The 25,511-nt window shown below is 36.0% G+C and overlaps 1 protein-coding gene across 2 annotated transcripts in view; it reads left to right on the plus strand.

The window, feature by feature from the left end:
• Nucleotides 1-16,512, plus strand: part of LOC110657269 (pentatricopeptide repeat-containing protein At5g04810, chloroplastic) — a 46,067-nt gene extending 29,555 nt beyond the window's left edge. Inside the window, exons 7-10 of one of the 2 annotated variants that reach the window (XM_021814425.2) lie at nt 13,135-13,563; nt 14,251-14,546; nt 14,787-14,916; nt 15,765-16,512. In XM_021814425.2, coding sequence (XP_021670117.2) covers nt 13,135-13,563; nt 14,251-14,546; nt 14,787-14,916; nt 15,765-16,298 — 1,389 coding nt within the window. In that variant the 3' untranslated portion in view covers nt 16,299-16,512. The remainder of the gene's footprint in view (nt 1-13,134; nt 13,564-14,250; nt 14,547-14,786; nt 14,917-15,764) is intronic. The other variant, XM_058151579.1, reaches the window with a different exon arrangement.
• The last annotated feature ends 8,999 nt before the right edge of the window (nt 16,513-25,511 follow it).

Raw genomic sequence — 25,511 nt, forward strand, 5'->3', positions numbered from 1 at the left:
GGTCTACAAGGTCACAAATTTGATTCTTATACATGGAATTCATTTCGGACTTCATGGCATCTATCCATTTTGAAGAATTTATATATGATACAGCTTCTTCATAAGTCATAGGATTATCACTATGATCAATTTCTTCATGAACAAACAACTCTTGTTTATTCTCATGAAAAAATCCATATCTATCTGGAGGATGAGATAGTGTACTTGATCTTTGAGGAATTGATGTGAAGACATCATCAATAGTTATAGGCTCGCTAGATAGATCAATATCCATTTTGTCTATTTGTTGGTTAGAATTATCTAATCCTAATTCTATCTTCTTTCCTATGTCACCTTCTTGAATAAACTCTTTTTTCAAGAAAAATAACATCTTTATTTATCACAACTCTTTGTATTGTAAGAAGATAGAAATAATATCAAAAACTATCTTTTGGATAGCCAATAAACCGTCCATTTTCTGATTTTATTTTCAATTTATCAGTATTTAGCTTTTTGTTATAAGTTGGACAACTTCAAATCTTAACATATTTAAGACTTGGTTGCTTTCCATACCATATCTTATATGGAGTGGAAGAGACTAATTTGGAAGGGACACGATTTAAAAGATATAAAGCTGCTTCTAGAGCATATTGCCATAAAGAGATTGAAAGGTCAGTATAGTTCATCATACTTCGCACCATATCTAATAGGGTACAATTTCTCTTTTCAGATACACTATTTAACTGTGGCATTCCAAGAGGAGTCAATTGAGAAACAATGCCATATTCTTTTAGGAACTCATTGAATTCAGTACTTAAATATTCACCTCATCGATCTGATCTTAGAGTTTTAATACTTTTTTTTGTTTGTTTTTTCACTTCAGATTTGAATTATTTGAACTTTTCAAAAAATTTATGTTTGTATTTCATTAAATACAAATATCCATACCTGGATATGTCATCTGTAAAAGTAATGAAGTAAGAAAAACCTTCTCTTGCCATTTCTTTAAATGGACCACATACATCAATATGTACTAGCTCCAAAACTTCTTTAGCTCTTATTCCTTGTTCAACAAAAGGTGATCTAATCATTTTGCCTTGAAGATAGGATTCACAATTTGGAATAGGTTCAGAACCTAATGTGGATAAAATCTCTACTTTTTCCAACTTTGTAATTCTATTTTCTACAATATGACATAATCTTAAGTGCCAAAGTTGTCTTGGACTTGATTTGATTTCAATGATTGCATTAAACTCAATTTGATTGCTTTGAGTTATTTTATTATTATTATCTAAATAATAAAGACCATATTGCAAATAACTTATGCCAACAATTTTATTTCCAAAATAAATATTGCAAACGTCATTTATGAAATGAATTTTTTATCCATTTCTAATCAAACTAGATACAGAAATGATGTTTTTAAAGGCATTTAGTACATATAAAATATGATCCAAAAACAAAATATGTTTTTTTAGATACATAGATTTAGACTCTATGGCTAATGCTGCAACACTTGCTCCATTGCCAATTCGAAGTCTAACATCTTGTGCCTCTAAGCATTCATTGATTGTTAGTTCCTGTATATCAAAACCCATGTGAGAACTTGCACGAGTATCTAAAACCCAAGCTATGGATAAATTATAAGCGTTATCAGTATCTAAATAACAAGATATGGACGTACCTTCAAAAGGCTTGTCATTCTTATTCTTCAGAGACGCCAAATACTCAGGGCAATTTCTTTTCCAATGCCCTTCTAACAATGGAAACATTAACCTTAAGCTGCTCAATGAGCCTGATCATCTTGTGTACTTGGGCTCCCACATCTATCTCTTCTATCATCTTCATTCTAAATAGTTGCTTAGATATCTTATATCTAGCATTCCCGCTATGTTCACCATACAACTCTTGCAAGTGATTCAGGATTTTAGATGATATATGCATATTTTCATGTTGCTTCTGTAACTCATTAGTCATAGAAGCGAGCATGTAACACCTTGCTACGGTGTCACTTTCCTTCCATTTAGCCAAAGTATCATGTTTCTCTTGAAAAGCCCCTTCAGGTAAGGGGCTAGGAACTTTTGAGTCCAGAACGTACTTGTAGTGAATATTTTCTGTGTATTTTGTTAAATGAGGTATAAGGTATTTATATACAAAGGATCCTATCATTAAGTATTCTGAATCCTATAATTATTTATTCTAATTGGGGTGATATCCCACTAATAATGCTAATTAATTTGCTAACTAATTCAACTCAACTCAACTAAGACTTTATCCCAAAAATTTGGGGTCGGCTATATGGATTCGCTTTTTCCACTCTGAACGATTTTGGGTTAAATCCTCAGAAATGTGTAATACTTCTAAGTCATGTTGTACTACTCTCCTCCAAGTCAATTTAGGTCTACCTCTTTTTTTCTTTCTATCCTCTAACCTAATGTGCTCTACTTGTCTAACTGGAGCCTCCGTATGTCTACGCTTCACATGACCAAACCACCTTAATCTCCCTTCTCTCAACTTATCTTCAATTGGCACCACTCCTACCTTTTCTCTAATACTTTCATTACGGACTTTATCTAGTCTAGTATGGCCACTCATCCACCTTAACATTCTCATCTCTGCAACTCTTAACTTAGATGCATACGACTCTTTCAGTGCCCAATACTCACTACCATATAACGTAGCCGGTCGTATGGCTGTAAGGTAAAATTTTTCTTTTAATTTATTGGTGTAGAAAGAGATGATTCTTATTGATTTCAATTAACCTGTACATGGGTATATATATACAATTGATTCTTATAATTGTGTTCTACTAATTAGGAAGAAATCCTAAATAAAAAATCCTAAATAGGAATACAGAATACAAAATATACAGAAAAATAATATAGTGATTGACTTTTCATAACATAGTGATTGACTTTCCATAACACTCCCCCTCAAGTTGGAGCATAGATGTTAATCATGCCCAACTTGTTACAAATGTAGTCAATCCTAGCTCCATTCAGAGCTTTTGTGAAAATATCTCCTAACTGCTCTCCAATTTTGATGTGTCCTGTTGAGATGATCTGTTGTTGAATCTTTTCACGAATAAAGTGACAATTAATCTCAATATGTTTGGTTCGCTCATGAAACACCGGATTAGAAGCAATATGAAGAGCAGCTTGATTATCACACCACAATTTCACAGGTAGGGAGGTCTTAAAACCTGTCTCATCTAGTAATTGAAGTATCCACATTACCTCACATACTGATTGTGCCATGGCTCTATATTCGGATTCAGCACTAGATCGAGAAACTACACTCTGCTTCTTGCTTTTCCAAGACACCAAATTTCCTCCAATAAAAACGCAATATCCAGTAGTTGACCTCTTGTCAACCTTAGATCCAGCCCAGTCGGCATCTGAAAAACATTCAACATTCAAATGCCCATGATTACCATATAGCAAACCTCTTCCTGGAGCGCCCTTCAGATAACACAAGATTTGTTCCAAGGCTTCCCAATGAGCAGCAGTTGGGGAAGACATAAACTGACTTACCACACTAACGGCATAAGCAATGTCAGGACGAGTGACTGTAAGGTAGTTCAATTTTCCTACCAATCTCCTGTATCTCTCTGGATCTTCAAACAACTCACTATCCCTTGCTAACAGTTGTAAAGTTGGAGTCATTGGTGCGCTACAAGGCTTAGCACCTAATTTTCCTGTCTCTGTCAATAGATCGAGGACATATTTTCTTTGAGACAATAAAATACCCTTCTTACTTCTCATAACTTCGATACCCAAGAAATACTTTAACAATCCCAAGTCTTTGGTCCAAACGAGTTTGGAGGAAGGTTTTAAGAGATGAAATACCTGCAGAGTCACTCCCAGTGATGACAATGTCATCCACATAGACGACCAAGAGAATTAGACCAGCCTCAGATTGCCTATAAAATACTGAGTGATCACACTTACTCTTTTGCATATCAAATTCCTGTACTGCTTCACTGAATCTCCCAAACCATGCCCTAGGACTTTGTTTCAAGCCATAAAGAGACTTTCGAAGCCTACAAACTTTACCCAACTCCCCCTGAGCAACAAACCCAGGTGGTTGCTCCATATACACCTCCTCCTGAAGATCACCATGAAGGAAAGCATTCTTGATATCCAATTGATGCAGGGGCCAATCATATGTAGCTGCTAAAGAGATAAACAAGCGAATAGAAGTAAGTTTAGCTACAGGAGAAAAAGTATCAGAGTAATCAACCCCATATGTCTGAGCATATCCTTTTGCTACAAGGCGTGCTTTTAACCTAGCCACAGAACCATCAGGATTTACCTTTACTGTAAATACCTATTTGCATCCAATAGCTTTCTTACCAGTGGGCAAAGGCAATAGTTCCCATGTACCATTAGCATCTAAAGCCTCCATTTCCTCTTTCATAGCATCACACCAGCCAGGATGAGACAGTGCCTCATTAACAGTATTAGGGATAGGAACAGAGTCTAAAGAAGTAATAAAACACCGAGAACAAGAAGACAATTGATTATAAGAAACAAAAGAAGAGATAGGGTAAGTACATGAACGTTTACCTTTACGAAGAGCAATGGGTAAGTCTAGATCAGAATTATGATCAGTATGAGATACAGGATCGCCCAACGAAGTAGCTGGTGGAGGATCTGAGTCAGGAATCCCCAATCTCCTGGAATAAACATGAACAACGGGAGGTCGAGTAGGTCTAGAGACAGAAGGAACAGGTTGTGGGAGAGGACTAGATATTGGTTGGACAGTATATATTAAGAGATCATCCTCCTCCCCCTGACTCTCATACACAGATGATGGAGGAAAAAATGGAGTGGACTCAAAAAATGTGACATCTGCAGAAACAAGATAACGATTAAGAGTAGGAGAGAAACAACGATACCCTTTTTGGAGCCGGGAGTACCCAAGGAAGACACATTTGAGAGATTTTGGATCCAATTTAGTAACCTGTGGACGAACATCACGCACAAAACAGGTACAACCAAAAATACGGGGTTCAATAGGGAATGAAGATTTTGTAGGAAACAAAGTAGTATAAGGAATATCCCCATTAAGGACAGAAGACGGCATACGATTGATCAAAAAAATGCTGTAGAAACTGCATCAGCCCAAAAGTGTTTAGGTACTTTCATCTGAAAAAGAAGAGCACGAGTTACCTCAAGAAGATGACGATTTTTTCTTTCGGCCACGCCATTTTGGGATGGGGTATCCGCACAGGAAGACTGATGAAGAATGCCATTTTGTGTCATATAAGACTGAAATTGTGCTGAAAAATATTCTTTGGCATTATCACTTCTTAATATGCGCACAGAAATATTAAATTGAGTTTTGATTTCATTACAAAAGGCACAAAAGAAAGAAAACAACTCAGAACGATTCTTCATTAAATATAACCAGGTAACACGAGAGTAATCATCAACAAAAGTAACAAAATAACGAAATCCACTTTTAGATGTAATAGAACAAGGACCCCAAACATCAGAATGAACTAACTCAAAAAGGGATGAAGCCCGTTTATTGACTCTAGACACAGAAGGCAAACGATGATGTTTTGCAAACTGACACGACTCACATTCTAGTACTGATAAAGACTGAAATTGAGGACACAGCTTCTTCATGGTAGACAAAGAAGGATGACCCAATCTACAATGAGCTTCAAGAGGTGTTAAGGTACTGGAGCAAACAAGCGACCGCGGTACATGATTTTTCAGAATGTAGAGACCACCTGACTCGCGTCCTCTACCAATAATCTGCTTCGTCGTAAGATCCTGAAACAAACACTGGTCAGGAAAAAAGGAAACAGAACAATTTAAGGTACGAGTAAGTTTACTAATAGAAAGTAGATTAAAAGAGAATTTTGGTAGACACAAAACAGAAGACAAAGAAATTGACGAAGTCGGGTTCGCAGTTCCAGAACCCATGACACAAGAAGTAGAACCATCAGCTAAAGTAACAGTAGAGGAAGTGAGATTAGACCAAAAGCGGATAGAAGACTAGAATTACTGTCATGTGATCCGTCGCACGTAATCAATAACCCATTTGGATGAAGAAGACACAAGGCATGTAGTGGATTTACCTGACTCAGCGATCGCAGTGAGGAACTGGTAGGCTTTAGAGATGCCTGATACTGGGAAAATTGTGCAAAATCCTCTGCAGATACTAAAATAGTTTTCTCGAGGAAGATATCAGAGAATTCTCTGCGCCATATTTGCCATCTGTGATCGCTGATTTTTCCTCTGTAGTTGCGGTCAATTATATTTTGTATGGCTGTGCTCATGGCAATAATAACAAATGACTCCTCTTGAGTCTGATTAGAAATAGCCTCTCCATTAAGCTGATTACTTACATTGCTGTAATAATTCCTCTACTTCCTCTTCTATTACCTGTTGTCCATTTGGATTACGCTAATAAGAGCACTCTTGGCGGTGTGAAGATTGAGTACTCTGCATTGAAGGACCCGTGTGAACGTTTCATGCAAAGAGGAAATCTCGGAATCGGAGAGAATCGAGATTTAGCGCCTCATACTCGAAGGAAGGCTGCAAGAAAACTCATAACGACTAGTTGCTCTGTTGGGCTCTTGAACTTTTACATCAGGACTAAAAGGCAACAATACATTAAGTTCCTCATATACCCGTTTAAAATCCATAAAATAAGCCGTGAGAGACTTATCCTCTTTCTCAGCACGGTAGAATGCCTTATAAACATCATAAATACAGGAGATATTCCCTTTACCAGAATACAGAAAATCTAAGTAATCCATCAATTCCTTAACAAATTCACAGTGATTAATTAAACTAATTACCTCACTATGTATCGAGTTCCGAAGCTGCAAAAACAACCGAGCATCCTCCCTTAGCCAAGTTTGTCGTGTATCATCAGTGGGTGGATCTTTAGTAAGGTGATCATCCTTATCAATGCTACGCAAATAGACCCTAACAGTCTTACTCCACTCCAGATAATTCGAACCATTAAGTTTGTGTTCCGTGATCTTAGTCATCAGCGGAATCACATCAGAAATAAAATTCTTATTGTCTGCCATTTGTTGAGACAAAGAAAACTAACCGAAACGCTAATCCAAAGTGCTTATAGCAGCAAAATAACCCAAAATAACAAATCAAGCAAATACCGAAATAGGATTTGAGAGCCAAACCTCAGAAGTACTTTAATGGTATACTGGATCAGGTAACAGCACATAGTGGTGGAATGATGGGGTTGAAACGGCCGGTCGGCGGCTAAGGTCTCTCCTGAGCTGGGTAGTGAGAACAAATAGTCACCCTAGATTGATGACCTGCTCTGATACCATGTAGAAAGAGATGATTCTCATTCATATCAATTAATCTGTACATGGGTATATATATACAATTGATTCCTATAATTGTGTTCTACTAATTAGGAAAAAATCATAAATAAGAAATCCTAAATAGGAATACAGAATACAGAATATACAGAGAAATAATATAGTGATTGACTTTCCATAACATAGTGATTGACTTTCCATAACACATTCAAACCACTTTTCTCTTTTATTTCTAGTTCTCCAATTACAACTACTGTTAAATTGCAAGGAAGTAACAATTATGTATCTTGGGCTGCCTTAGTAGAATTATGGTTTATGGGACAGGGGTATGATGACCATTTGGAGAAAAATATTACAGATATTGCCCTAACAGATCAAATAAGTTGGGCTAAGATTGATGCTCAATTGTGCAGTCTTTTGTGGCACTCATTGGATCCTAAATTACATACCCTCTTTTAGTCTTGGAAAACCTGTTATAAGGTCTTGACTAATGCCAAAATGTTGTACACTAATGACGTGCAACGTATTTATAAGGTAGTATATGATATAGTTCATTTACAGCAGAATCATCAGGATATGGCCAGTTATTTGGGATAGGTAGAGACACTAAAAGATGAATTTAATTCTCTCATGCCCTTCACTGATAGTGTTACTAGAAAGCAGCGGGATAACTTTTCATGGTTCTGGCATTATTTGGGCTTCGTTCTGATCTTGGTTCTGTAAGGGACCAAATATTAACCAGTCCTGTTATTCCTACATTTGACGATGTTTCTGCTAGGCTTCTTCGCATCTCTCTTAGTCAGAATAACCCAACAGAAAGTGAGTCTTCAGTGTAGGCTATGCATAATGATAATGAAAAGGGAATAGTGCTACCGAAAAGGCTAGGGCAAGAAGTCTCATTGCACCTACTGTGATAAAAGTGGGCACACAAGGGATATCTGTTGGGCACTTCATGGTCGTCCACCATGTACCAATCAGTCCAACAATGTTCGATCAATTGCACTTATCGTCCAATATAATGCCAATGGTCTACTTCCTCCACCTGATGCTGAGGAGGGTGCACCATATTTTGTCACCTTAACTGGAGCAGATTACAAGGAATATCTGTAGTACTAAACAACTAAACAAAAGCATTCCTCTTCATTTTGCACTTCTCACTCTAGTAATTCCTCTGCTTATCTAATCAAGTCTTCACTTATTAGTCCTTGGATCCTAGACTTTGGTGCTTCTGACCACATATCTGGTAATCACAACTTTTCTCCACTCTTGTTCCTCCTTCCACACTATCTAAAATCACTTCAGCTAATGGTTCACAAACTGTAGTTAGAGGCATAGGGGAAGTAAAACCACTTCCTTTTATTCCCTTAACAACAGTCTTATTTGCTCCTGAATGCCCATATAATCTGACCTCCATTAGCAAATTAACTAAAAATCTTAATTGTTCTGTACCCTTTACCGCTGATTCTGTTATTGTGCAGGGGGTACGGACAAGATGATTGGAACAGGACATGAGTCACAAGGACTGTACCATCTCTCCACTTCAAATCCTCCAGTTGCTTTTGTCTCCACAACTTCTACTGATCTCATTCATAGTCGTCTGGGTCATCCAAGTCTTGCCAAGCTACATAAAATAGTTCCTAGCCTTTCTACGTTGTCTTCTTTTGAATGTGAGTCATGTCAACTTGGGAAACAAGCTTGTGCTTCCTTTACTAGGAGAGTCAAATAACAGGTCTACCTGTATGTTTGACATTGTTCATTCAGACATTTGGGGACCAAGTCGTGTCAGCACAACTCTGGGATTCCATTATTTTGTTACGTTTATTGATGATTATTCCTGTTGCACTTGGTTATTTTTAATGAAGAACCGTTTTGAGTTATTTTCTATCTTCCAAAATTTCTATGTTGAAATTCGTAATCAGTTTGGTGTTTCAATTAAAATTTTGCGTAGTGACAATGTAAAAGAATATTTATCCTCTCCCTTTACTCACTTTTTGTCTTCTTAGGGCATTACTCACCAGACTTCTTGTGCACATACCCCATAACAGAATGGAGTTGCTGAACGAAAAAATCGGCTCTTAATTGAAACTGCCTAAACCTTATACATCATAATGTTCCTCTTCGTTTCTGGGGGGATGCTATACTTACTACCTGTTATTTAATTGACCAAATGCCCTCGTCTATTTTGCAGCATAAAAGCTCTCATTCAATTTTATTTCCTAACCAGAACTCTCATCAGTTGCCCTGCGAGTGTCTGGATGTATATACTTTGTTCATGATCATACTCCTAGGAAAGACAAACTTCATCCCAAATCAATTAAATGTGTCCCTACTTCGAAAAGGGTACAAATGTTATGATCCAATTACAAAGAAATATTTTGTTTCAGCAGATGTAACCTTCTTTGAAGCATCTCCCTATCTTACGTCACACACAACAGACAAAAATCTTATACCTGCAGTTTTGCCGGTTCCCACTCTTCCCCCTCCTCAAGTCAGTCAACCTCTAGTTTGTCCACCACGCCAAGTTTACTCACGTCGTTCTGTTAATATTCCTTTGCACGATACAGGTACTGACGCACCCTCTGATGACTCTCATCCCGTTCCACCATCACCTACTCCGGTCATGCCTTCAGCAAAAGTAGTTACACCTCCAATTGCTCTTCGAAAAGGTATTCGATCATCTCACAATCCTTATCCTATTTGTAACTTTGTGAGTTATCATCGTCTATCTCCATCCTAGTATGCTTTTGTGTCCAATGTGTCTAATGTTCTTATTCCCAAGATGGTTAGAGAAGCATTGGACCATCCAAGGTGGCGAGATGCAATTATTGAGGAGATGATTACCCTCCATACCAATGGAACTTGGGACTTGGTACCTTTACCACCAGGTAAGTCTACTGTTGGATGCCGATGGGTTTATATGGTGGTTAAGGTGGGTCCTGATGGGACAATTGATAGACTTAAAGCTCGCCTCGTCGCCAAAGTATATATACAGATCTTTGGCCTTGACTATATTGATACTTTCTCTCTAGTGGCCAAGGTTGCTCAGTTCGACTACTTATTTCCTTAGCTGCGATCAACCACTAGCCACTCTATCAATTAGATATTAAGAATGCTTTTTCCCATGGCGAGCTCGCTGAGGAAGTCTATATGGAGCAACCACCAGGATTTGTTGCTCAGGGGGAGTCTGGCTTAGTATGTCGACTACGACGATCACTATATGGCCTGAAGCAATCTCTGAGAGAATGGTTTGGACGATATAGTACTATAATCCAACAATTTGGAATGTCTTGAAGTGAAGCTGATCATTCAGTGTTTTTTCGTCATAATGGCTATAATAGATGCATTTATTTGGTGGTTTATGTTGATGACATTATTATTACAGGAAATGAGCAGAATGGGATTTCTCAACTCAAACAGTATTTATTTAGTCACTTCCAGACTAAGGACATAGGGAAGTCGAAGTATTTTCTGGGGATTGAAGTGGCACAGTCTAAGAAAGGTATTGCTATTTCTCAAAGGAAATATGCTTTAGATATACTAGAAGAAACTGGCATGTTAGACTGCAAACATGTGGACACTCCTATGGATCTGAATGTCCAGTTGGTTCCTAGATAGAGGGAGCCATTGGAAGATCCTGGTAGGTACCGAAGGTTAGTCGGTAAACTCAACTATCTCACGATCACATGTCCAGACATTTCCTTTGTGGTAAGTGTGGTTAGTCAGTTCCTCCAGGCACCATGTAGCAGTCACTGGTACGCACTTGTGCGCATTCTCAAGTGCATCAAAGGAGCTCCAGGGCAAGGCTTTTTTATGAAAACAAGGGTCACTCACAAATTGTTGGTTATTCAAATGCAGATTGGGCTGGTTCTCCTTCAAATAAATGATCCACTTTAGGATACTGTATCATGATTGGAGGGAATTTAATATCCTAGAAGAGTAAAAAGCAAGATGTGGTTGCCAAGTCAAGTACAGAAGCAAAGTATCGAGCAATGGCCTTAGCAACATGTGAACTTATTTGGGTGAAACAACTTAAAGAGTTGAATTATGGTGAGACTAGTCAAATGAAGTTAATATGTGACAATCAAGTGGCCCTCCATATTGCCTCTAATCCAGTTTTTCATGAAAGAACAAAACATATAGAGGTAGATTACCACTTTATCAGACAGAAAATTGAACCAGGTTATATTGCCACTAGTTTTGTCAATTCCAATGATCAATTAGCAGATGTTCTCACTAAATCTCTCAGAGGTCCACGGATTAAATACATTTGTAGCAAACTTGGAGCAAATGACATGTACTCTCCAGCTCAAGGGGGAGTGTTGAGATATGTTGAGATACTTGCTTTGATTTGTTAGGATTCTTACCTTATCTCATGCGCCTAATCTTCCTAATTAGCTGCTGTAATCTTGTAATTATTACTAGGATCTGTAAATAGCCTGGAATCTGTATTTTCCTATCTTGTAAACTTCTGTAAAGCTATATAAATCCCAAATAGCTTGAGGGAATAATCAAGCTCTACAATTCACTCACAATCTTCTCCTATATTCTTCTTTTTCAGCCTGTATCTGGTGGTACAGAGAAAATGCCACAATTGCTGGAGTAAATAACTCTACTGCTCCATTCTAAAACCACTTCGAAACCAAACCACCAGTATAAACTGTGAACCAGACAATTATAACCGTACTAATCATAGACCTAGCGCCAGATAAACCCATCTTAGGGAACAGCCATAATCCTCCACTTTGCGTAGCAAAGAAAACCTGAAATAACCCATCAAAACTAGCTTCACCAAATTTCCAAATTCAATATCTCTCTCATCAACCCAACAAAATTCCTGCATCTCTTCTAAATCCAATCACCAAAATTAATTGAGAGAGAGAGTGCAATGGAGCCTACTCTGCCAAATCTAACTCATTTGAACTAAAAGCACAAAATTGAGATGGATGGGAATAAGTGTGGAAAGGAGACTGCCTCCTTGGACAGATTTTTCAAAAGTTCTAATACTAAGAAAGTTCTGGAGCAATTTCAAAGAACAACAATTGAGCTTTAATCCCAAACTAGTTGTGGTTAGCTATATTAATCATTTTTCTTCATTTAGCTCTATTTGAAACCAATTACTCATCAATATCCAGAAATTATAATTCTTTTAAAACTACTTCCCTTCACGTCATTTGACATTTTTCTCTTTCCCTTGTCACTCCTTCGAAGATTAATTTCAGAGAAACAGACAAAAATTTAATTAATTTAGTTAGTCGCAAAAGCATACAAGAAAGCCTTATGTGGTGGTCAGCTGTTGGTGGTTGAAAGTTGGCAGTGTTGCAATTATAATATTGAATCACTAACTGATGATTTAAGGCACTCATACCAAACTGGATTGTACTGTCTTGTGTATAGAAAAAGAAATCCACATAAATTTAGAAATAATTAGAGAGAGGGAGGGAAAGAGAGACAGAGAGTGCACCTGATATCTGGATGAAGTTCTAGTGTTCCAAACCCATTGCAACAGCTTCATGCCTGTGGCCACTGACCAATTTAAGGTACCGGAAGATAGAAAATAGGCAGAAGTTTGTTAAGGACACTAATGGAATTTTGTATCATAAAGAGTCTTGACCATAATCTTGAGGGACTATGGTGTTCAAGCTTTTCTTCATGCTTTGTTTTTCCATATGTAAGATGTTTTCTTCTTCATTTTTTTTTTTTTTTGTAAAATTTTTCCAACTGTATAGCCATTTGTTTTTTGTTATGAATTTATGGTAGCCACATTTCCATGCTTTATTAGTTAGTTCCATGTTTCAATTCCTCTAATTGATAAATAAACATTAAATTGTGACATCTTTTAGGTTGGTAAAATCTCTAAAGCTCTGGAGGTTAGCAAAATTATGGAATCAGCTGGTATAAAACACAACATGAAGACTTACTCCATGTTAATCAATGGATTCTTGAAGCTAAAAGATTGGGCCAATGCATTTGCAATTTTTGAAGATGTTGTCAATGATGGGTTGAAGCCTGATGTGGTGCTCTACAATAACATTATTAAAGCATTCTGTGGAATGGGAAACATGGACCGTGCCATCTGTATGGTGAAGGAGATGCAGAAGGAAAGGCAAAGGCCTACTTCACGGACATTTATGCCCATTATACATGGATTTGCAAGGGCTGGAGAATTGAGAAGAGCTTTAGATGTTTTTGATATGATGAGGTGGAGTGGATGTATTCCAACTGTGCATACCTTCAATGCTTTGATTCTTGGCCTAGTTGAGAAGCGTCAGGTAAATTATTTGTGATATAAAGCATGGGGAACCTAGACGTGCTGGATTCATATTTGAATGTGGACCTTGATGTCATGATGTGTTCCACTGGTTGCTAGAACCAAACTTTACACTGCTAAGTGTTGTATCATTTTGGGATGGCATTTGTGACATATATCTGGGATTTGATGGGCAATGAAGATGCGTACTTATTTACTAGAAGTACCTCATAGGCTTCCTGTTGCTAATTATTTTCTCCACCTTCAATGGAAACAACATTTGGGTTCAATAAATTATGATAACCATTTTCATGGCTTTTACCCAGTACAAAAGTCACACATTCACAGAAGAAAAGAAAGAAAAATGAAAGAAACCACAAGCATATGTCCATCGGAAAAGTTTCTTCTAAATTTCCTTTGCTCTTACATGTTTGTTTTAGTCATTAGCACGATTTCTGATCCCTCATCTATTTGATCGACTTTGGTCCAAGGAGGTGATCCACCAGTTTAGTATATATTTTTTGTTCTTTTTTTATTATCTCCACATTTTGAAAACTGAGTTCCAATTCATTTTTGGTTATCCAATTTTTTTCCCCTATAATAAACTTTGTTTTAATTTATTTTTCAATGATACTTTCTATCTTTGTTGGTGGTCTAAAATCACTTATTTAGTGTCAGATGCAACCCAATCTTTCTTGTCTTATTGCAGATGGAGAAGGCTGTTGAAATATTGGATGAAATGGCATTGTCAGGTGTTAGTCCAAATGAGCATACATTCACAACCATTATGCATGGCTATGCAGCCCTAGGCGATACTGGAAAAGCTTTTGAGTATTTTACCAAACTGAGAAATGAAGGATTAGAGCTTGATGTATATACGTATGAGGCATTATTGAAGGCGTGCTGCAAGTCAGGCAGGATGCAAAGTGCTTTAGCTGTAACAAAAGAAATGAGTGCTCAAAAGATTCAAAGGAACACTTTTGTTTATAACATATTGATAGATGGGTATGCATTCTATACCAACATAATTAAACAATAACTTTGATCTCTCTCACTTGTCACTTTTCCTTCTTGGCTGGAAACTATATTCTTTGGGTGTTCTTGCTTTCTCTATCATATGCAATGCAACTGCTCTTTCATTATTTATCTTGAAAATAATCTCCAATGTGAATCATGTGATTACGGTTATGTGCTCTCAATAAATGTTTTTTCATCTTTCTTGAGTCAGTTGTTTTTCTTATGTAGATGGGCTCGAAGAGGTGATGTTTGGGAGGCTGCTGATCTTATGCAACAAATGAAGCGAGAAGGAGTTCAACCCGATATTCACACTTACACATCCTTTATAAATGCTTGTTGCAAGGCTGGGGACATGCTGGTACGTTGATCTATACCTGCTTTTACATTGGCTTTAGGGTACACATTGCACGAGAAACAAATCAGAATTCTTTCATCATTGGATTTAATCAGTTGTTTGTAGGTGAAATTAACTTGTACATTTTTGGAGACCAGTATTACTTTTTTAGCAGGAGAAAATAATTCAAATCTGGTCGTCAATTGCTTCAATAGGGCTGCTTTTATAATATGTAGACTTGTTTAGGAGGCAATTGATTTTAATGCCAATTTGCATCCAGACAAACATGTAGAGCACATTAGGTTAGAGAATAGAGAAAAAATAGGGGTAGACCTAAACTGACTTGAATGAGAGTAGTAAAATATGACTTAGAAGCATTACATATTTTCGAGACACATTTTCGAGGACTTAACCTAAAATCGTTTAGAGTGGAGAAAGAGAATCCATATAGCCGATTTCAAATTTTTGGGATAAAAGCTTAGTTGAGTTGAGTTGCATCCTAACCAGCACTAAAAGATCTTGTTTCTAATGGTGTTTAACTCAGTTTTCTCATTGTGTAACTATCCTTATTTTGTGGGGTAAGATTTGATTTCAAATAAATGCCAAAGTCATTTGAGGTTTGGCTTATTGCTCTTCATTCCTTTTGAAAATTCTTTATGTTGGTATTTGGATTTTATAAAATTTGACTTTTTGGTTGTTTTATAAATCATTGGGACCTGTTCCGGGCTCATTTTTAGCTACTAGAGCAAAATGATGTTTTATATAAAACCTGATGAATCAAATTGTGTAATTGATCAATCCTTTTTGAGTTGTAATTAACCTTAATGGATATATTTGACTACTTATATTATTATGCGAAACAATATTTACAGAGAGCAACAAGGACAATGGAAGAAATGGAAACTGCTGGAGTAAAGCCAAATGTTAAAACCTACACGACGCTGATACATGGGTGGGCACGCGCATCTCTTCCAGAAAAGGCTTTGAATTGCTTTGAAGAAATGAAGTTGGCAGGATTACAGCCTGATAAAGCTGTATATCATTGCTTGATAACATCATTGCTATCTAGGGCTAGTGTTGCTGGAGCATATGTTTACTCCAACATTCTTTCCATTTGTAGAGAGATGATAGAATCTGGGTTGATCGTAGATATGGGGACAGCAGTTCACTGGTCCAAGTCTTTACGCAAGATTGAGAGAACCGGTGGAGAGCTTACAGAAGCCTTACAGAAAAGCTTCCCTCCCGATTGGAATACACGCCACTGTGTTGATGCCGATCCTGAGCCATATAGCGATGATGACGTCGACATTGATGATGAGAATAATTTGTATTTCGAGAAAACTGTTGATGGTGATGAAGACAGCAATGATGAACATGATTACTTTAACCAAAGACTGTTGGTTTAATGTAGGTTGGGTTTATTATGTGCTCCTGCTTGGCTTTGGAGCTGTTATTCAAATTGAGTTTAACGAACTTCTGATTTTCCCAATGATACCCACCATTTATGAAAAATGTTAGCTGTTACATTTGTAATATTCAATGTGAAATTTTGTTGCAAACCTTACTGTATAAATCACCAAAATAAAATAAAATAAAAATCTCAAAACAATAATTGTTATATGTTTTGTTCAAAATTTTCCTCCAAATGTGATGCGTGTCGCTCATGGCTTGCTAGTTTTTATGATTATTAAAGCTGTTTTAAGGTTATGTTATAATTACGGTTTATGTATATATATATTAAGCCAATCGGAAAATGGGTGAAGATAGAGCGTTGAAAGTTTTAAGATTTAGCTGCGATTGAACCGGATCAAAGATCATCTTGAATACTATTTAGTAAATATTAAATTTTTATTATGTTGTTTATATATTAATATTGATATTTTTATTAATTTAACTATTGATATATTAAAATAATATATCTTGAAAATTAGAAATGCATTATTTTAATGTTTAATTAATGTATCTAATTTATTTAATTTTATCTTCAAAATAGATTATCCAAAAACATGGGTTATATTGTCTTTAGAATGTTAAAAAAATGGTCATTTTGTATATTTTAGCCATGTGAACGGTTACCACGTCACTAAATAATGATTGCCATATGTATAAAAGGATAATTTTGTAAAAAAAATTTGAAAACATAAAGAAATTTGGATTGAATTTTATCATTTTCAAATTTTAAGGGAAACTCAGACCGGTCATAAATTTAATCCTCGAATTTTCTGATTCAACTAGCTAAATCGGTTTGAATGTAAAAACTATGGTTATAATAAAATTGTCGTAAGAAGATTTTAGGATACGAAGTTTTATATATGCATTTGGACTTAAATATCGTGAATGTCAATTATCACTTTGACATGCAAGCAAAGTTTATAGAGGGGTAATTAAGTAGAATTAATATGGTGTCAAATTCTAACTTGATTCGATTTTAAAATTTGAAATTCTATTAATTTTGTGAGAGTTTGATATTTTAAAATTGAGTTAATTATAAAAAAAAATTCTGAAATTTGTAAATTTTTGTATTTAAAATTATTAATTAAACTCTCACGTTCGGTTGATGTCTTAAATTAATCCGACTGTCAATAAACTATTAATATAATTCAACAAATCAAAAATTACAAGCTAAATTCTATTTTTCAGATGCCCTACCCCGTTGTAGCAACCTATACATTTAAGACAATACTAATAGAACTTGTTCACTATTACCATTAATATGCATAACATGATATGCAACCTTTGAAATAGATTGAAATAAAACAAAATTAAATTATTTCTCTTCTGCACAGTTAACTCTTTCTCCAAATAAATAATTTCATCCTTTACCTTTTTTTTTTTTTTTTTTTTGTCTTCGTCAACACTTTAACTCTGCATTATAAATCATTAATTAATGTATTATTTTGATCTCACTTTTCACTAAGTTGCTTTCATTTCTCAGTAATTTTATTGTTAATCTCTTCTAACTTTGTAAATTTCTCCTTAAAAGTATTTTTTTACCGAAACAAATTTGTCAGTAGTTCATTTTCGTAGTCATTACAAGATGAATCAAACCATCGAAAAAAAGAACAGTCATTCTCTTGAATCAATTGCTCATTAATATTAGTTATCAACAAACTTATAAAGTGTAACCCAAATCAAAATAAAATCCATTGCAATTATCTTTCAAGCACCACATACTAATGATTTATTGACAGTTAGGTCAATATGAGCCATAAATAAAATGTGAGAGTTTAATTATCAATTACATAAACTTCAAGGTTTAATTGTAAAATTGGCAAAATTCATATTTTTTTTACAATCAACTAGCTGATGTGTGACTCTCATTGACTATACTAATAGTTTATTGATGATCGAATTAATTTGAGATATTAATCAAATATAAAAATTTAATTAGTAATTGTAACACCCCTATGTTTGGTAGTGTATTCTATTGTTCTGTGACCAGTATTGTCTGGACAGCTAGGATGCCTAGAACTACACTTAGATATGGATGAGGAGACATAAAATAATGAAATACAAAAAAAGAAAATACAAGAAAAATAAAGGAAAAATAATAGCAATGAAATGTAACCAAGTTAAATGAGCCGAGAACCCTAGCGATGAGTGACCGCAACGGGAAGTTGCGGCGTGGACCATTGACTAGCCTTGGACAGCGGGGAACCTTGGAAAATATTTTTAAGACATAATTAGAGACCTATAGAAGTATAACTATCATTAGAAATATCAAAGAGAAATTAATTAATTAATACAAAGAAAAACGGAAAATCGAGAAAACGACAAAATTTGGTGTTACTAAAAAATCGGAACTGCAACACGAACAGGGGCATTGTGGTCATTTGACACCCCGAGTTATCTTTTGACCTAAATGTCCATTAAAAATAAATGATGTTACACTTGGAAAATGTCATGAAAAATTAAATTGTTGGTACCTAATTTAAATAGCAAAAGATAGGAGTTAAATGTGATAATTTAGAAACTTTGGAATAAAGAAACATTAAAATGTGTAATGGTGCTCCACTAACTCCACTTAAGTGGACCACTACACATATTATGGCTGAAATAACTTCATCTTCCTCACTTTGCAAAACCAGCTGAAAATTGGTGAAGGAAATCCTCCATGGCCGCATTTTACAAGCTCCATGCAAGCATGAAGTAAGCCCATTTTTCAACTTGATTCATTCACTAAAGTTGTTCTACACAACTTGGGCAGTAGATAGGCAACAAGAAAATTAAGTTTTGGTGAGGTTTTGAAGAATTTCAAAAGTAGTAAGTATGTATTTTTAATTCTTGTTTCATTAAACTTTGAATGGGTGTTGTGGGTAGTTGATTTGTGGGAGGATTTTTGAAGTTTGATGAGTTAATGGAGAGGTACATTTTGGCAGCCATGGAACTTCAATAAGAACAGTTTATACTTACATGTAAATAGTGGTTTGAATGATGATTTATAAGTTTGATTGTATGGTACTTGAATTCCATGTGTAAGGTATGATTTTGGAAGCTTGGAAACTAATTGAAAGAGATGTACAAATCGGCAACTTTGGAGTTTAGATCAAAATGTGTTGTTTCATGGTTTGGTTTATGGAATTATATTGTTGAATTATGGTGCTTGTTATGGCAGCATGTATATGTGTATAAAGGTTTGAATTTGGACATGTAAATGAGCTATGTCATGTGGTTAAATTGTTTGTAATTAGACTTGGAAAATTCTGTACTATAATGTGCATATTGAGAATGGTTATAAGCTGCCAAAATGACCAAAAATGAGTTGCTAAATGTGTTTATGTTATGGTACAAACCAGAAATGACATGGAAGAGTGACTTGGTAAGCATAGGATATGTAATTGGTAAAGGGTGAACAATGTACAATAGGATAGTGTATGTTTTGGCTTAGAACCTTAAGTGTGTGGCTCCAATTGGTATGGGACCAATTGAAGGTGAAACTAGGCACAAAAAGTGCCAACTTTCATGAAGGAAGCTTACCAAAATTCTGCTTATAATGTGACTTGAAAAATGACCAAATTCGGATTAGTGCTTTGAAAACCTGAAAATTGACCATTTGGGTAGTAGTTGGTATTTTGGTCATAGCTCACTAAAAACAGGTCCAATTGACCTGAAAATTTTACCATGAATAGTTTAGACATATATCTACAATTCTTATGAAGACACCAAAGCCCACAAATGGCCAAAACCAAGCCAAATAGCTTGCACAAGTTCAGGTCCAAAAACTAGCCGAACCAAAAGTGACCTAAAAATGACCTAAAGTTACCTTTTTGGTGCATTCTGTCCAGCATTGGTAAATTGACCATAACTTGGTCTACACAACTCAGAATGATCTGAAATTTTTCCCCGCGTGCAATAAGACATAGACCTACAAGTTTGTAGTTTTGACCAAAACCCGAAAACTGAGGAAACTAGGTCATCTGGCTAGGTCAAATTAGTATACCGGAATCGACAAATTGCAGTAAAATGCAATATACATGAAAATGAATTGTGTAACATATACCAACACTAAAAGGCTATTAAATATGACACATTGGTAACATTAAAACCTAATTCACCTAGAATGCATCGTGGGTCAACATCTTAGGTTGACTAAGGAAATAATAGAATTCAATAAATTAATTATTGAACCTTAGTGTTAGAGACGGTTTAAATGAGTACTGAAACACTTCAAATTGTGTGTTTCAGTTAGCAAAGACTCAGGGAAGGGGAAGAAAACACTGAGTCAGAGCCAAGAGACAGTTATCAGAGGTTTGTGCACAACAGTTGTTTCTTTTGAATTTTCAATTGAAATAAATTATGACTATTAGTATATTATTGTTTTAAATTGTGAAAAATTGTTTGAATGATATTTGATGGATACTTATTGATTGAAAAGCATTGTAAATGGTTTGAAAACATAGCTATCATGTATATTGATTGAATTCCTCTCTAGCTTGTCTAGTGGGATAAATTGAATTTCCTCTCTGGCTGAAGTGTTGAGGTGTGTGCCTATTGAGGACGAATAGAATGAGTACTCATATTATTGCTAGATAGCTATGTTATTCCTCACTAGCCATCGGCTTTTGGGATGAATTGAATTCCTCACTAGCCATCGACTTTTGGGATGAATTGAACTTTGGCAACATGATTAAGCTATGTGCGTGTGATTTATTGATACTCATTGTGATATTGTGAAATGGAGTTTAAATTCTTATTGACATTCACTGTCTTTTGAATTTAACTATCGTTTTAAGTATCCACTATTTATATGACTTATGATTTGTGATTTAAAGTTACATTGTGTTAATATTGTGCACCACTGAGACAATGGCTCAGCGATAGCTTTTCATTGCTGTCACAGGTAGACAGACTGACAGGGCAGCAAACTAGGCTGCTAGTACTACACTGAGTGATCATCGGGTATATTGAGTATACCATATTTTGCATTTATATTGTAATGTACATCACTGTATGTATATAGTGTTCTTGGTTTTGAGCAGTTGTAAATTAAAATTATACATTGAAGTTGTAAAATAAATTGTAAATTATTTTGGTTTGTAAATATTATGATATATTTCTTTTATTCCAGCTTTTGAAAATACTGAAAAATTATCGTGGATTTGAGTTGACAAATGTTGAGAAACATATTGTATTGATTAATTGTTGGAGTTTGAGATTGAGAAATATATTTGAAGTGCTTTTTACAGGTTTTTGAAGAACTGTTTTATTCAAAATACAGATGGCACTCCGCCAAAAGTTTTACAGAAATTACTAATAATTCAAATGTGTTAGCTGTTTCACTTCAGTTTAAAAAATTTTTTTAACACCTGTAAATAGTGCTCACCACTGTAAAAAGAAGTAAGAAAAGTTTTAAAATCCCTTATAGTGTATTTAATGGGTTATCAGTAGACGAAATTGATAATTCATTAGGTATACTATGGGATCATGTTATGCCTTACAGAGGGGTAAGGTGTGACATGTTTAAGTAGTATCAGAGCTAGTTTTTAAATTCTATTTTCACCTGTAATTTGAATATCCTTTCTTCATAGTACAATTGCTCAATGTCATTGTTTGATACATACAGTACATTACATTATAAATATGCACTAACGAGAGGAAATCTCCTTGTGTTATTTATTCAGGAGGTCTAAGATCCTCGCATAGACTATGGAAGAGGGTGATCGTTCAGTCGATTAATCTATAGAGACTGAGGTACAAAGGGATGCCCCAGCCCTACACAATGTCAGTGGATCAGCCGCACTAGCCCCTTCAGTACCGTAGTTTCCTGCTCAGTTCGCTTAGCAGATGCTGCAATGTTCTAACAAATGGTTGGTAACATGCCTACTCAAGTCCCGCTACAGACACCAGTGGTACAACCATAGTCTTCTGCTAGGCAGTATGACAAATTAATGAATTATGGGGCTACTGAGTTCAAGGGGATAGTAGATCCTCTAGAGGCAGAACAGTGGTTAGAGAGAATGGATAGGGTGTTCAAGAAGCTACATTGTACAGAGGAGCTCAGGTTTGAATATTTAGTGTCTCTGCTACAGGGGGATGCATATGAGTAGTGGAAAACCATTCCCCATAGTCTTGTAGAACCTTCAGTGCTAACATGGAATGATTTTCTGCGGGAGTTCAGACAAAAATATGTCCCGGATGCTTATGTGGACTAGAAGCTACAAGAGTTCCTAAGTCTGAAATAGGGGAGTAGATTGGTGGCTGAATATGAAAGGAAATTTTCTCGCCTGAGCCATTATGCAGTAAGTCTACTTGCTACCAGCAGGGAGAGATGTAAAAGGTTTGAAACCGGCTTGAAGCCTAGTATCAGATTACAAGTGGTCGGATTCAAACATAACAACTTCTCTGAGCTTATTTCTCAAGCACTGGAATTAGAAAGAATTGAATCTGAAGCAGCCCCAGAGAAAAAGAAATCAAAGAAGATAGAAAAAGAGAAAGAGGGGAAGTCAGTAGAACAGAGTTCCAGTGGTCCTACTGAAAAGAGGAAGAACCATGGGGGACACAGCAGAGGTGGTAAGAAGTCTGGTAGGGGAAGATATTTAGGATAGAAACCTCCTCTATCTAGTCAGCAGAGTACCAGAAGTTCCTACCCTGCCCGCTAATGTGAAACTTGTGGAAGAAATCATGGTGGGATGTGCTACAAGGCCATAGGAGCCTGTTATAACTGTGGAGGCACAGGACATTTTGCCAAAGACTGCACCAGTACTCGCAGAGTTAGACTACCTCTTACTATTGCAGAAGGGTCAGTTCAGAGTCCTGTCACTAGAGGTTCACAACCACCTAGTAGAGGTAGAGGCAGGGGTAGAGGTAACCCAGCAGGCAGCCAGGGCACAGTGAATCAATCAGAGCAAGGCAGTGCTCCAGTCAAAGTCTATGCAATGAGACAGAGAGAAGAGGCCAAGACATCTGACATTGTGGCTAATACCTTCTCAACTTTTAATCAAGATGTGTTTGTGTTATTTGATCCGGGTTCTACCCATTCTTATGTGAGTGCTAGCATCATTGATTGTATTGCTGTTCCATGTATAAAAATGGACTTTGAGGTGCTAGTAACAAGTCCGCTAGGACAAGAGGTCAGGGTTAATAGAATGTATATGTAACACCCCTCACCCGACTTCAGTGTAGCCGAGCAAGGCGTGCTACATTCAGTGCTGGAGCACCTTAACTTACCTTACTTTATTTTTTTAAAAATTTTGTTCTCGTTATATTTAATATTGATTATTTTTCAACGGAGAAACTAATGGAGTTTTCCCTATTTTATTATCGTTTGATGTGTTATACTATTCACCTGTTTGAAAATTTCAATAATATTTTATGATAAAAATCTCATCAATTATTTTCATAACCATCTCATAATTCACATTTCATTCATATATCTCAATTTCATATTCATTTCCACGCATTATCTATTGTCGCAAGGTGTTTTGCGGTCGCCTGAACGAACCCTCACCGAAGTGGGAAAGAGTGAGGAGTCGCCACCTTAGTTTTGAGGGAAACTAAAGAAAACCATTTGTGAAAATAGATTGAAATGAAACCACTTCAAGACAGAGATTCTAGGTTCGGGGTCCGTAAATGGGTAGGGAAGGTGTTAGGCACCCCACCTCGTCCCTTAATAAGGGTAAGTAGATTTAACTTTGCATTAGTTAGGAGGGCTTGAATGGACATGTTAATCCTTTTGTCAAAAGGAAAATTTAATTTTTCACTAAATTCGGATTACCCAGATACATAAGTAAATGAGACAACCTTAGTGAGTTACTGTTGTATGTTAATTTTGTTTGAAAGGAATATTTTATTGAATTTTAATTTAAGGATCGGATAAGAACTCTTCTCTGAACTCTTTAATATTTATTAAAATTTTGAGTTGAGACCGGATAAGAACTCTCCTTCGATTCCTGTTAAATATTTTTTAAAATTCTGAATTGAGACCGGATAAGAACTCTCCTCCGATACTCGTTAGATTAAAATTGAATTGAGACCGGATACGAACTCTCCTCCGATCTCTATTAAGTGTTTATTAAAATTTTGATTTGAGACCGGATAAGAACTCTCCTCCGATCTCTATTTAATATTTATTAAAATTTTGAGTTGAGACTGGATAAGAACTCTCCTTCGATCTCTATTTAATATTTATTAAAATTTTGAGTTGAGACCGGATAAGAACTCTCCTCCGATCTCTATTAAGTATTCATTAAAATTTTGAATTGAGACCGGATAAGAACTCTCCTCCGATCTCCTTTCTAAATGTTTATTAAATTTTTAGTTTGAGAACCGGATAAGAACTCTCCTCCGATCTCTTTTAAATTATTTTGTTAAAAATTTTGTTTGAGGAACGGATAAAGACTCTCTTCCGACCTCTTCGAAATTTGGACACAGCCATATATCATAGGAGTCTAAGTTTAAGAGTTCTAGTATTTAAAGGTGCCAAAGGTCGAAATAAGACTTCTTTTAACTCGTTGGTACTTTGAGACTAAATAAGGGACGCCGGACTGAATTTTGCTGACCTCCCCTAAGGTCACTTTACCAGTATCCTATCTGTACCCTTTTACTTATCTGAGTTTTGATTTTTTATTCCGCCTTATGGCATTATGCCGGATCGCCTTCCATGTCAGCCTAGTGATTCAATTTTGCTATTTCCCTGACGTGTTATTTAGACCCTCTTTTTTTAAAGAGACACTTTAAACACAGTTACCTACATTTTGCCTAGCTACTTCTACGTAACTCGGGACTAGATGACTTGCGTTCAGAAATAATAAAGATTAACAAAAGTGTGGGTTAGCCAGCACGGGAGTAAACTAGAGCATATCTTTCCTTTGTATTTTTTTTTTTAGCGTGACATGAACTTAAAGAAAACAACAGGCATAAGAAAGAGGACAAAAGGAAATACGTGAAATGAGAACTAGATTTAATAAAATGGCGATATTAACACTGACCTGTAGGGAGTCGAGTCTATTGAACTAACTACAGAATCGCAAAAGTAGCAAGATTGCAGGTTGGCAGCCGGAGGACTATGGTTTGCCTCGAAATGAAGTATTCTTTGTTAAAATGTAAACAGGTCAAAATAACCAAGCTTGAGTGGAGTTGAGCTTAGACAATATGAATGGAAATAGAGGATAACAAAGACA

Source organism: Hevea brasiliensis, chromosome 8, assembly GCF_030052815.1.
Source record: "Hevea brasiliensis isolate MT/VB/25A 57/8 chromosome 8, ASM3005281v1, whole genome shotgun sequence".
NCBI lineage: Eukaryota > Viridiplantae > Streptophyta > Magnoliopsida > Malpighiales > Euphorbiaceae > Hevea > Hevea brasiliensis.